Below are 12,090 nucleotides of genomic sequence, written 5' to 3'. Positions count from 1 at the left end.
TCCCAACTGCTAATGGAACTGAATTTCCATCCATTATTAATAGGAAATGTACTCTGTTTTCTTTTCAGCCCTCCCCTCCCTCCTGCTCCTTGTGTTTTACCAGCAGGACATGCCACTGATACAGCTTTGTAGGCCTGGGAAGTGAAAAAGGATCCTGCCAACACATGAGCCTGTTGTATCTGCTGTTCCCTCTCTCGTCTTACTTTCCTTACACTTCCTTCTCATGTTTTCCCATTCCCTCTCTGCACTTTTTCCTTAACTTCCTTTCTTCATTCCCTCTCTTTTGTTCCTTCATCTAACCTTTGTCTGAGGTGTCTGTCTGGAACAACTTTAGCACACTTGTTTTTGTGTTCCCATAGATTACAGGACAGTGGGGCCTACCTTTGAAGCTGCCTAGCCTTTTGTCTCCCCCCATGCACTCCAGTAATTAACTTTGTCCATCTTTTATTTTGTTCCAGTCAATCGCAGTCCACTCTGCTGAGCATCTTCTCCCAGGAGTACCAGGTTAGAAGTTTTCTCCTTTGTGAAGCTTGACAGGTGCTTAATTGAATGATGAATGTCCCTTTATTTCTTTGTAATTGAACTGCCAGCCCGGTGATTGGTTTGGAAGATGTAAACCCCTTCACCCTCCCTGCACAGCTTTCTACTCCCTCCCCTTATCAAGCATTGCCTGATCCTGAGTGGATGCCTGCCAAGCTTTACCCATCCATCTGTCTAATAACATCTATCCTTTGCTTATTTGGTGGACCCGTAATAAATTATGCTAAACCATTATTATTCTGACAATAATAATTTCCCTGCGTTGCACCGTTCCGTGTGCTAAATGTTTGCTGACTTGCACTGTCAGGGCTACTTTCCCTCGCTGACAGAGATTATGATAAACGACCCTCTCTTGGAGTGGCAGAAGGCAAGAAAGGCAGAAAATGGAGTCATTTATCATCCAGTGACGGGTGTCACTCATATGGCAGCCCTCCAAGGAGCCGTCACCGTTGTGTGTGTGTGTGTGTGTGTGTGTGCGCTTTTTTTTTTTTTTTCTTTTTCCCATTTTTGATCTTTGTTTCTAAATGCAATTTTTAAATTAAAATAAAAGCTACTTTCTCCCAGTTTGGAACTTCACTGTAAAATAACCTAATGCTAAAGAGGATGGATCTGAAAGAGGCACTAGGATGAAATGTACGATGGTGCAGAGCCAGATCACCCTCTCTCTGGCAGGGTTGTTTGTACTCTATCACTTGTATAATCAAAGCAGTAAATTATGATTAAAGTACCACTCTGCTCTTGCATGCAAGGTGTCACTACACTAGCCTTAAACCTGCCTTTTTGTCTTTGTTGCCCTGCACTCCGTGTCATACATACAAGATTGTATCAAATTACATATGTACATGCCATTAGTCTAGATTGTTTAATAAAGTAAATGCCCAGTAGTAAAGCTGAGTGGTAAATTCCCATGTTTGGGATGAAATGAATGTACTAACTATAACATGGTTCCGTTTCTCTTTGGACTGCTGAACTTGCCGTATATTCATTAGCTCTCATAAAATCATGCACCAATGCTGATGACATGGATGTTGGGTAGAATGTTATCTGTGTTCTTTCAGTAATGGCATTAAGACAGGGGCTGGTTTTTTTTTGTCTCCGTTGCAGAAACTAATCAAAAGGACACATGCCAAGCACCATACTCCTGAGGCCATTGAAATGTATTATGCCAGGTGTGTTGCCCTTCTTGTCCAAGAAACACATAGACGTATGTAAATATATTTCTTTTTAAATATTGTTTCTTGCTTTATTTACTTATTTAAAGAACAAAAGTCTATGAGGAGTGCCAATTTGTTAGGCACACACAAGTGTTCCAAATCACTCACCATTTACCCCAGACTGGCTTGTCTCCTCTTAAAAGAAGAAACCTTGCCAGAGTTACCTTCCAAAAGAGCACGATGCCAACATCTTTTGACCGCTTCCGCGTACTAAATATAATTATAACCTTACTGGAGGCTTAACAATCCTTTTGGGTTTAATTTATGGAAAGACCCATTATCTGGAAAACCATAGCATTCTAGATTACAGGTCCTGTAAAAGATGATAACTGGGGTGGCTAATTGTTATACCCAGTTACTTTTTTTTCTCCTTTATGTATTTATATATATCTAGGTTAAAAAGAAAACTGTGTATGTAACACAATAATGTATGTAGTCCGTAAAAAAATGTTAAAATGCTCTAATGGGCTGGATGCAGTTGTAATGTAAAATATGTACATATAGAGGTGTACTAGGTAAGTGTTTAAGAAAGACCTTGCATTTTAGTGCAATAGTTTAATAGTTTTTTACTGTTGTAAACTAACTGCCCCTCCTTTTTTTAATTTAAGGTATTTGAATGAAGTAGCAAGAGACCCAACGGTGCCTATCTTATTGGAGCTAGCTAATGAGGTGAGAATTTATCAAGCGTTGGTAACAATTATAAATCTAATATTTAAGGCCTTTCCTTGTGCACACCAAGCTGATATCTTCCCTTGTGTACTAATAGATAAATCTATAACAACAGTATGTAGTGCATACTGGAAGGCCTGAAGCAGTGGCTGGAGTCTTAGTCTGAAGGCTAGTTAATGTAGGATCTGGGGGAATGGCTAATTTGCTCCTCCAAAAAGCACAGCTTGGATTTCAGTTAGTGTGAGATTGGGTGTAAAAACTTCCTTGCTGCCCTAGATCTTTTTATAACTACGCTTAATGACTGATAGAGAAAGGTCTGTATTCTTGTTACGCACATTGAGGTTGGCACTCTATAGGGGTTTTTGAACTGAAGAAGTCTATGTATGTATACTTTAAATGCAGTGCTCAGAATATCTACATTCAAGATATAAGGACACAATTTGTTTATGAATAAATATTACTTCATAAATAAGGTGGGATGCTTATTTTTATGGCTATGGGCAGTGTTGGGGTGGCCACCAAGTGCTACTGACTACCAATGCTGCTCAGCACACCGTCTCCTCACAGAGGAATGGCTTTCAGGCTAAAGACTTGTTCTCGGCCAATCCGAATAACTGTCTGGATTCACTGGAAGATTCTGGAAGTCGACTTTATTGCAGCTGTAAATATAAATAATGTGCAGAGGTTTATTGAATAAAAACATCATAAAAAGTGCATATCTGCAGCCAGCCGACAAAAATAATATGAAGTCCGCCTCAACAACTCTAAAATATTTATGTATAATAATAATACATATACAATATTTTGTCAGACGTGCTTCCTTGTCAATTCTCCAAGGAGTATAATGTGATGGCTTTAGGAGCTTGCTTGTTTTACAAACACCGAACTGCCATTAACCCACTTATTGCCACAGAGCATAGAATGGTCCAGTGTTGTAGGGCACTGCAAGGATTTCCAAGTCAGCCCTTCAGCTGTTATGGGCTTAATTCTCTAGGAATAACAGAGTATTGTCCTGCAGGTTCATTTCCTAGGATATATACTCAGCCACTAGTTGTTGCATATTACAAGTAGTGTCTTTTTTCTTCTCTGGATCTGAAAGATAGGGTATCACAATGATATGAAGTATCACAATTTATAGGGTTGTACTGCAAAATGCTACAGGCTTTATCACTGTGCACTTCTGGTGTCTTAGTTGTTTTTGCATAAGGCTGCTCCATTTTAGTTACATATGATAATACAGAGAGACATTGCAGACTCCAAAAAACATACAGGCAGGTGCTGATGTGTGTCAGTGTGATAGGTACCTGAGATTGTTAGCTTCCATTGGGTGAATGATGAAGTATCTCTGTTCAGTTTTGCAGAGTATGTCAGCGCTATATAAATAAAGGACAATAATAATTATTCCCAATTGGGTTAAAGGGATTAATGTGACACCCCTTTATATATCAATTCCTGCAGTGAGTCAGAAAAGAAGAATTAATGACGACAGCAGTGTGTATAACCCTTATTGTTTCCTAGCCTAGATTCCTCAAGTTAGCCGAGTTACTCTTCTATTGTGTGGCCTCTATGACTTGTTAGGACTTAGTCCAGAAACATTTGAATTGACAGTAAAAGACTTCACCAGCCCGTTAGTTGGTTATGATCCTAGTCTGTTAGAGATGCTTTTTTTTCCAGATTCAGACAGAGAATCCAGTGGAAGTGAAGGACCCTGCTCTGTGGTACAGGTATTCACTATGTGTCCTTTCATCCTGATGCCCGGGATATCCGAGAACTGTTCTCTGCTGAGTTCAGCCTGCAGTAATTGATAATCCACACGAGCACTGGGATACACTGCCCTGAAATGTAGGGCTGACTTAGAGATGTATAACCTTGTGTAATAGTTCTCGGAGATGTATTACTGTGTGTAATGAGTATCGGAGCTGTATGGCCAAACTGATAATGGGATAGGAAGTGCATACAGGGTACATTTATATTGATGGTTGGTGTAATGCTATGCTGGAAGCAAATAAGTACATAATAAATAAGGTGCCTGATTAAATAAAGAGTCCTTGCTGTCCGGCTCTTAATTTCTGTGTTGCACACTCCAGGGCTTATGTACAGTCATAAACTGTAAAGCAAAAAATTGCATCAAGTTGCATGCTGGTCACGCATTTGTATCTATACAGCCTTCTCTTTTCTTTCATTTTGCACCAAAACACTGCTTGCTTTCCTGTTTTTATTACATCAGACAGGCATCATATTGGGCAGTATAAGGCGCTATGTGAACTCTAAACTCAAATATAGGTAGAATATAGTGCTGGAGGTAAGGCTGTACACCTTCGCACTGGTCATCATACAGTACAAGAAATGTATTTATGCACAATCCACAGGCAGGTCAGATGTGATGAGCTTCCTGCATTATAATACCCACAGGCAAACCAGCATCTATACACCAGACAAATCAGTATACTGCACATATAAAATGACTCCCCCAAAAAGACAGCATATATTGGCAAGCTGTACTTGGGGGCGAATTTTATGTAATGGAACAACAGTATGCAGGTAAGTCCCTAGATGTCCATCCCTGGGCCACTTGTTAATGGGAAAGTTCCATCCTTTATAATTTACTAACCTCAGTTGTCTGCTTGAGATCCAAAAAAAAACATGCATCAGGTCCAGACTGGCAGTCTGTGGATTCTGGCAAATGCCAGAGGGGCTGCTATAAAATTATCAGTCCTTAAAATCAGGTGACTTTTCATCATGAAAATATGAATTAGGATTCAGTTTGGTATTTCATGAAAGATTCGGGGTTCGAATCCCTAACTATACCCCCAGCATTAACTTTCCAGGTCACATTGGTTTAGCATTAACAGAGCACTCTGAATGTTATTATTATTAACATTTATTTATAAACCGCTGTACAATAAGTGGGTTTCATACATTGGACATACAGAGTAACATATAAAGCAATCAATAACCGATACAAGAGGTAAAGAGAAATACCTAGGTGTACGTGCACAAAAGCAATGGTGTTTAACAATTTTACTATTTCTTTATTCTTTAAAAGGATTATTATGTACATTATTACTAGAACATATATTATAAAACATTTGTTTGGTTAATTGTGTTTATTGTTTGCAAATGACTTCCTTTTCCTCCCGCCATGTTCGTTTTTGTCTGTTTCTCCTAGCTCTGTGGTTTGTTGTGTTTCGTTGCGAGAGTTTCCTAATGCATTAGGGAAATGTTGCAATAACCAGTAGCACATTATTACCTCCAAACAATCAAGCTGCCATTTTTATATGATACTTAATATTTAAATGACACCTCGCTGCATCTGCTGACGATTGATGTAACGGCGCTACTTTATGAGTCAATATATATTTAATCAGTGGAAACTGTAAAATCTGATGAGAGATGTATAACATAGTGGCAGGGTATGGTTGCAGAAGGCCAGTTAAAGCTGTAGCTCTGTGCCATGATGCTGTTTTGCATGCAACTGAACACATACCCCATCATTTTTCCTTGAGCTCCTGTATATATTTATCTTTATGCACACACAGGGTAGTCTTAGAGCCTTGAGTCATTTTATGTTTCTAAAATAGGAAGAAAATGCCGATATCACAAGACTAAATCCCTTTCTTATAGTTAGTAAGTTGCACAAAATGTTATGGGCCAGTATTTGTAAAAAAAAAAAAAAATTATTACGCAAATGTAAAACCATGTAGCATATTGCTAGGTATGTTGCTTCTGTTGGTTGTACAGAAAAGATGAAGAGTCAGAATTTAATTTTAGCCGTGATAGGTTTTGCACTTTAAACAAGTGTTGATGAATTCCTCTTTCAAACCCTTCTAATTCTTGAATACATCTATAGGTTTTGGTCAGGATTCAGTCATTTTAAAGCAGATGGCATGGGTTTGACTCCCAGTGGCGAAAGCTTGTTGGGTAGGCAAAATTATTGTGACCTTGGAAAAGTCACATTATTGCCATATGCTTTAGGTGTATGCATCTTTTATTTTGAAGCAGGTTTACTAAGTTAAAGGGATGGAATCAACAGAATAAAAGATGTTTGTGTGCCACAATGCTCATGGTTTTGTAAAACATAAGCAGCAGACTGGATGTGTACAATTATATATATATCTATATATATATTGTTGGAAAAAAATTGGGTGCCCAAATAAACACCAAGTCCTGATTACAAAGCAATATGTGGTTAGATGCACAGATGGATATAACATGTGTTTGCAGGGATATAACCTTGGCAAATTCATTGGCCTTCCCCAGTAGAAGCCATTACACAGGATAGGTTCAGTACTAGGAAAGAGAGCTGCCATTTAAGTCTTTGTAAACAAACAAGACCCAAAACAAGTTGTGAACCTTGTTTATAAATTAAGATTAAAGGATAATGGGATTATTAACCAATGGATAGCTGTCAAGAGTATAGCAATGTGAGTGTTCACTGTCTATTCTGTTAAAGGACAATGAAAGGTTAATATAAATTAAAAGTAAGTCTAAAGGCATTCTTTTTAAGTACTTACTGCATATCTAAATTCACAGATCCCTGCTTGCTTCTCTGAGATATGGTTGGCAGCCTACAGCAGTGTGAAGACTACAGTGACATCACTGAAATCTCTCTCCCCTTCCTATTCTCTGAGCATGTGTGTAACTTGATCCTGTCTGCTGTTCTGAGCTACACATGCCCACCAGCCAATCAGAAGCGGATCTGCCAGAGGGGAGGGGGGGAGGGAATGCAACACATGTGCAGTATGAAGCAAGGAGGGATAGGAAGGGAGAATACCTTTTTAGAGATGGCTGCCTGTTCTAGAAAATGTGAAGTAAGTGTGACTGAGTAAATATTTGATTAGGTGAGCCAAAAGTGTGGCGTTTTTACTAAACAATAGGAGGACTATTGGGCAGTATGCTTTTTACATTTTGACTTGCATTCTCCTTTAATACTTACAAAGGAGTATTTAACAATTAAAGCATTTGAGGATGATACTGGAGTCTTCTTCAATCAGTAATTTATTTTTCGTGCCCTTTCAATGTCAGATAAATCAGCGTGATAACACGTAAAATCTTTTTGGCATATTCCATTTACAGAACTTTACTACAGCTGCTTCAATTTTGTCATGTTGCATTCCTGATGCAGGGGGAAGGGGGTCTTACATTTTCCTAACAGCCCATATTTTAAAACCACTGAACCTGGATGAACAGATATTGGCATTATTTGGTCAAATATTACAGAGAAATGTATCAAGGAATATTGATCTTCTCATACTGCTTGGCCATGCCCATTTCAAGGCATAAGTTGCAAGCAGATAACATGTAAATTACACTGGTTAATCTGTATTGGTGAAACAAACCGTTACCACTCTGAACTTCTAATGCGTCAATGTGTCCATCTGATTCTGTTTAGTATACAAAACTCAGCTTACCCAATTTCAGTTGTTGCTGGTATCATTACTAAAAATCACACGATACTCAGTGCTACAATCTATTTATTGCATTGTAATATAGTTTTGAAACCACCTACATCCACTTCAGTCTTACAGTCTTCAACCTTTCACATTTGCCACTCTTTTACTATGGAATTCATTCCCTAAAATCCCCCATATAACATTCCCCCAGCAAAATTAAACACAAAACTATCATTAGCACAGTATCTGAATTCATCTTTATCTCCGTAACCCTTGTGAATGGCAGAATTTAGTACCTATTTGTACCTGTTTTACCCACCTATTTAGATTGTAAGCTCTGTAGTGTAGGTTCCTATATCTTCCCATGTCTTTTACAACACTTTGAACTATGCATATTAATTTAACTGCCCTTTTCTTTTTTTGATCCCCCTGTTTGTATTATTAATGGACTAAAAAATGTACATCTCTTTATCTTGAATTAACTTTGTCAAAAGATACACATACATACATAGATCCAATTTTTAAGATATTTTTACTTAATACTTGCATGAGGGTCTTCTTATGTGCAGTTACCATGTTTCTTGCTGGCATACATGCAAGTAAAGCAAACATGCTGCTGGACTTCTAAATGTTTATCTGGTCTTTCAGGTGGATTTCTCCCCAGCACTTATTGCACGGACAGTATTAGAGAGGTTCCTTCAGGATCATGATGGTCAGCCACGTGAGTCATTTTCATTATACAGCGCTGTGATGTTTACCAGTTCACCTTTGTACTTGGTTGTCATTGTAAGTCTACAATTCATCTTATGGCCTTACCTACGCTATGTATAGAATCATTAGAACTGCACACTGCAAATTATAGACCTTACTGGTATTATTAAGTTATATTATAGTGATTGATTTCTCCTTTGAGTATAAGGAAATATACCCTTAGGGTCTGTCCCTGTGTTACACCAATGGCTGCACTTGTAAATGGCCGCTTACTGTGCTTTTACCTGAGGGCTTTTGGAGTTATTAAATGAATCAGGGATGCAGTGCTATAACAGCACAAACAGACTATCAGAACCAGATGGGAAAGGACACTGCTTGCACCACTTATACTTATATGTGCTAGTATTACATTTACATTGTGCCAGCACTATGTTCCTAATAAATTCAACAACCCCCATGTCATCTCTCCAGTGTGTAGGGCAGTCAGATAATGGTATTGGAGGTTGTTGGAGTACATTGTATGATAAATGAGAGAAAAAGTCTTGTTCTGCATGTATGTGACATAGAGTACACACAAAAAAGAAGGCCTACGAGGAATGCTCAGAGTTAGAATGGAGGATGGGGGGATGGCTTGGTGGAAAATTGACTATAAGCAACCCGCACAAAATCAGGGTGCGAAAAGAGAGAGAAAGCAGGAATCAAGCTGGTAAGTTAGTGTAAATTGCAATGTAAGTTTAGCTAAAACAGTTAAAACAGAATTCCACTGAGGTTCAGAACCCAGAATAGAGGAAACTAACTGTGAGAAGAATTCAAGAAAGTCTAAACTTAATAAAATCTACTTCCAGTGTGCAAACATTTTTACATAAAATGTATTTGTGGATATTATATACCGAGCCTTGTATGTATTTGTATGTTTTTTGTTATGGGCAAAAGTATTTTAACTAATAATATACAGCCTGTGGTACCACACTGGAACAAATTATCCCCATGTTCATAAATAAGTTCAATATCTATCTGGTTTTGTATCTATCTATGTATCTCTCTGTATGTCTATCTCTCTATCTTTCCAGGTTATTATCTGCCCCAGTGGTTCTAGTGAGAACTTGATATTCAGAATAAAAACTTTTTTAATGAATATATATTGGAAAGGTGCTTAAAATTAAATTTTCTTTGCAAAAGTTTTATTACATATAAAATTACATATATCATTGATCCCCAACCAGTGGCTCACAAGCTACATGTTGCTCACCAACCCCTTGGTTATTGCTCCCAGTGGCCTCAAAGTAGGGGCTTATTTTTAAATTCCTGGCTTGGAGGCAAGTTTTGGTTTAATAAAAACTAGGTGTCCTTCCAAACAGAGCCTTGTGTAGGCAGCCAATCCACATAGGGGTCACCAATCCCAAGTTTGGCACCCTCCTGGAACCCCAGGTCGTGAACATTTTGCATAACAGATCCCATATCTGTATATGATGTCCTTCTAAAAGTATGCCAGTTGTAAAGGCATTGCCTGAGCCCTAGTCAATCTAGTCAAACCCTAAGTACCACAAGCAAAACAACAGCATTTACGAAGTCTTTGATTTAAACATTTTAATTCTTTTATTTTTCATTTAATGTGGCATACCAAGACCCCCTACAGGGACAAGTAACTGGTGTAATCACATTTTTTAAACAAAGCCCTATAATATGCATGTGTCTCTTTGCCTATATTTTAGGTGTACAGTATATTGTTTTGTCCCCCACCTCTTTTTTCTTAGTCCATTCATCACAAGGGTCAGACCTACATTTATACATGGAAGTATCCCCATGTAACTGTAAGTGAACTACCCACATGTAACAAGAAATAAAATATATGTATCATTAAATGCTTTTGTTCTGCTTGCGAGTGCTCGGCTGGCGTTGTTACTTTGTCCTTCCGCCCTGGAATCCTTCTGCCGCACAGCTATGTCGGCGCTGGGGAGAGGGTAGGAGGAAATACTCTGCTGCTACTAATAATAATAAAAAAATAAAATGAGAGGAGATGAAAAGAGCCGCGCTGCAGGAGGAGGTTCAAACTTAAATTAATTTGCTACTGAAAAAATACATTTTGTTATTTTCTCCGTGTCAACTGCATGATTAAAACTGGCTGTTAAGTGAGCTCAGGGGATCTTCTCGTAAAAGATTTATGAGTAATGTTCAGTGCAATATTCAAAGTGAGCCATGAATATCAGGGTAATTGCTCTCTCTGCTGCTTCTTTTACTAGGCACGAGTTTGTCAACTACGCCATAAATATTTGCCTAGTCTGGTGAAAAAAAGACAGTTCTATCGCCTGCATTTTTTATTACCTGGTGTTATGTTTACCTTTGGAGTCCCGCCTTTAGGCACATAGGTAATCTAACAATAAAGAAAAGAGACAGCCAACGATTCTGCGTGGATTTCATCTATTCTGCTTTTTTCTTTTAGTGCCGTTACACCGTGCTGCTTTTAACGTACCGTTGTAGGCTTCAGTGTGGAAAGTTAAAGCCTGCCATTCAGTGCATTAGTGCTGCTAACGAGGGGAAAAGCAGCAGTCAGTACTAAACTACAACTCCCAGAATGCCTGGCAGTGGGACTAAAATGGTTTATCTGCACAAGTCTGAGCATGCAAAAGCAGCAATTACATTTTTTCATCTCTATAGTTTCAAAAAGAAATAGTAATAAAAATGTACTTTCTATGTTCTACATTTTACTACATTAAATCATACCCCTAAAGCTTAAATGGCACAGAGTTGGCACACCCTAGTCTCAAATTTAAAGGGTTCAGTAGAACAAGACTAGATTTCTGTGCATTTCCCATCGTTTGAGGGTTAAGTTGGGTTATGAATAAAGAGAGTAAATAGAGATAACGGGCAGAGGCCTCTTCTTGTAATCGCCGGTGCTGTGGCCATGACCCGGTGTTTCATTGGGAAGTTATGTACATCTATATCTCTTTGCCTTCTCCGCTTTTGACACGGCTCCTTGTAAAGATGTGGGAATATAACATTTTATGCCCAGCATGCTGTAATGCGCCGACGCTTTGTGAGCAAATCACATGATGTCAGAACAGCATGGCTTTCGATTTAATCAAGAAAGAGATTAAAGTGAATGTGTCTCCGCTCCCTCCCTCCCTCTCCACAAGTCTGCCGCAGCATAGCCATTTGTCAACGTCAGTCGGTCTGATTGCTTTGGACCTACTGTTATCCGACTGCCATCAGCCAGCACAAGGGCAAAGCAGGCAGATTAGCCCATATAAGACCCAGTAAAGCAAAATTCATTGAGTGGGGTAATTGCAAAGTTAATAGACTGACCATATATATTTTATGGCTATTACTCTATTCGTATACACTCCTTGAGTCAGTTGTCCTTTGCATTTCCTGTGAGCGTATGTAGGTGCATATGTGTTTATTTATATCAGTATAGTTTATATATATCATTTTTCATTACCTCTCATTTGTTCACTTATTAATATACATATATGTTATTGCATTGTACTAAAAGTTGGTCCTCATAATGTATTGTACTCGGCATATTCCTTTTTATTGGATCCCCTTTCTTCAGAATAATATTT

At 38.4% G+C, this 12,090-nt stretch overlaps 1 protein-coding gene across 6 annotated transcripts in view; it reads left to right on the top strand.

The window, feature by feature from the left end:
- The window catches only part of c15orf41 (chromosome 15 open reading frame 41), a 150,249-nt gene that overhangs the window by 27,960 nt on the left and 110,199 nt on the right, over positions 1–12,090 (top strand). For all 6 annotated transcript variants that reach the window (XM_012968415.3, XM_012968416.3, XM_012968417.3 and 3 more), the window contains exons 3-6: positions 459–504; positions 1,645–1,709; positions 2,363–2,423; positions 8,465–8,537. In XM_012968415.3, the coding sequence (XP_012823869.1) occupies positions 459–504; positions 1,645–1,709; positions 2,363–2,423; positions 8,465–8,537 (245 nt within the window). The remainder of the gene's footprint in view (positions 1–458; positions 505–1,644; positions 1,710–2,362; positions 2,424–8,464; positions 8,538–12,090) is intronic.

Source organism: Xenopus tropicalis, chromosome 8, assembly GCF_000004195.4.
Source record: "Xenopus tropicalis strain Nigerian chromosome 8, UCB_Xtro_10.0, whole genome shotgun sequence".
NCBI classification, from domain to species: domain Eukaryota; kingdom Metazoa; phylum Chordata; class Amphibia; order Anura; family Pipidae; genus Xenopus; species Xenopus tropicalis.
The sequence above is the reverse complement of the archived record's forward strand: the minus strand, read 5'-3'. Positions and strand labels throughout refer to the sequence as shown.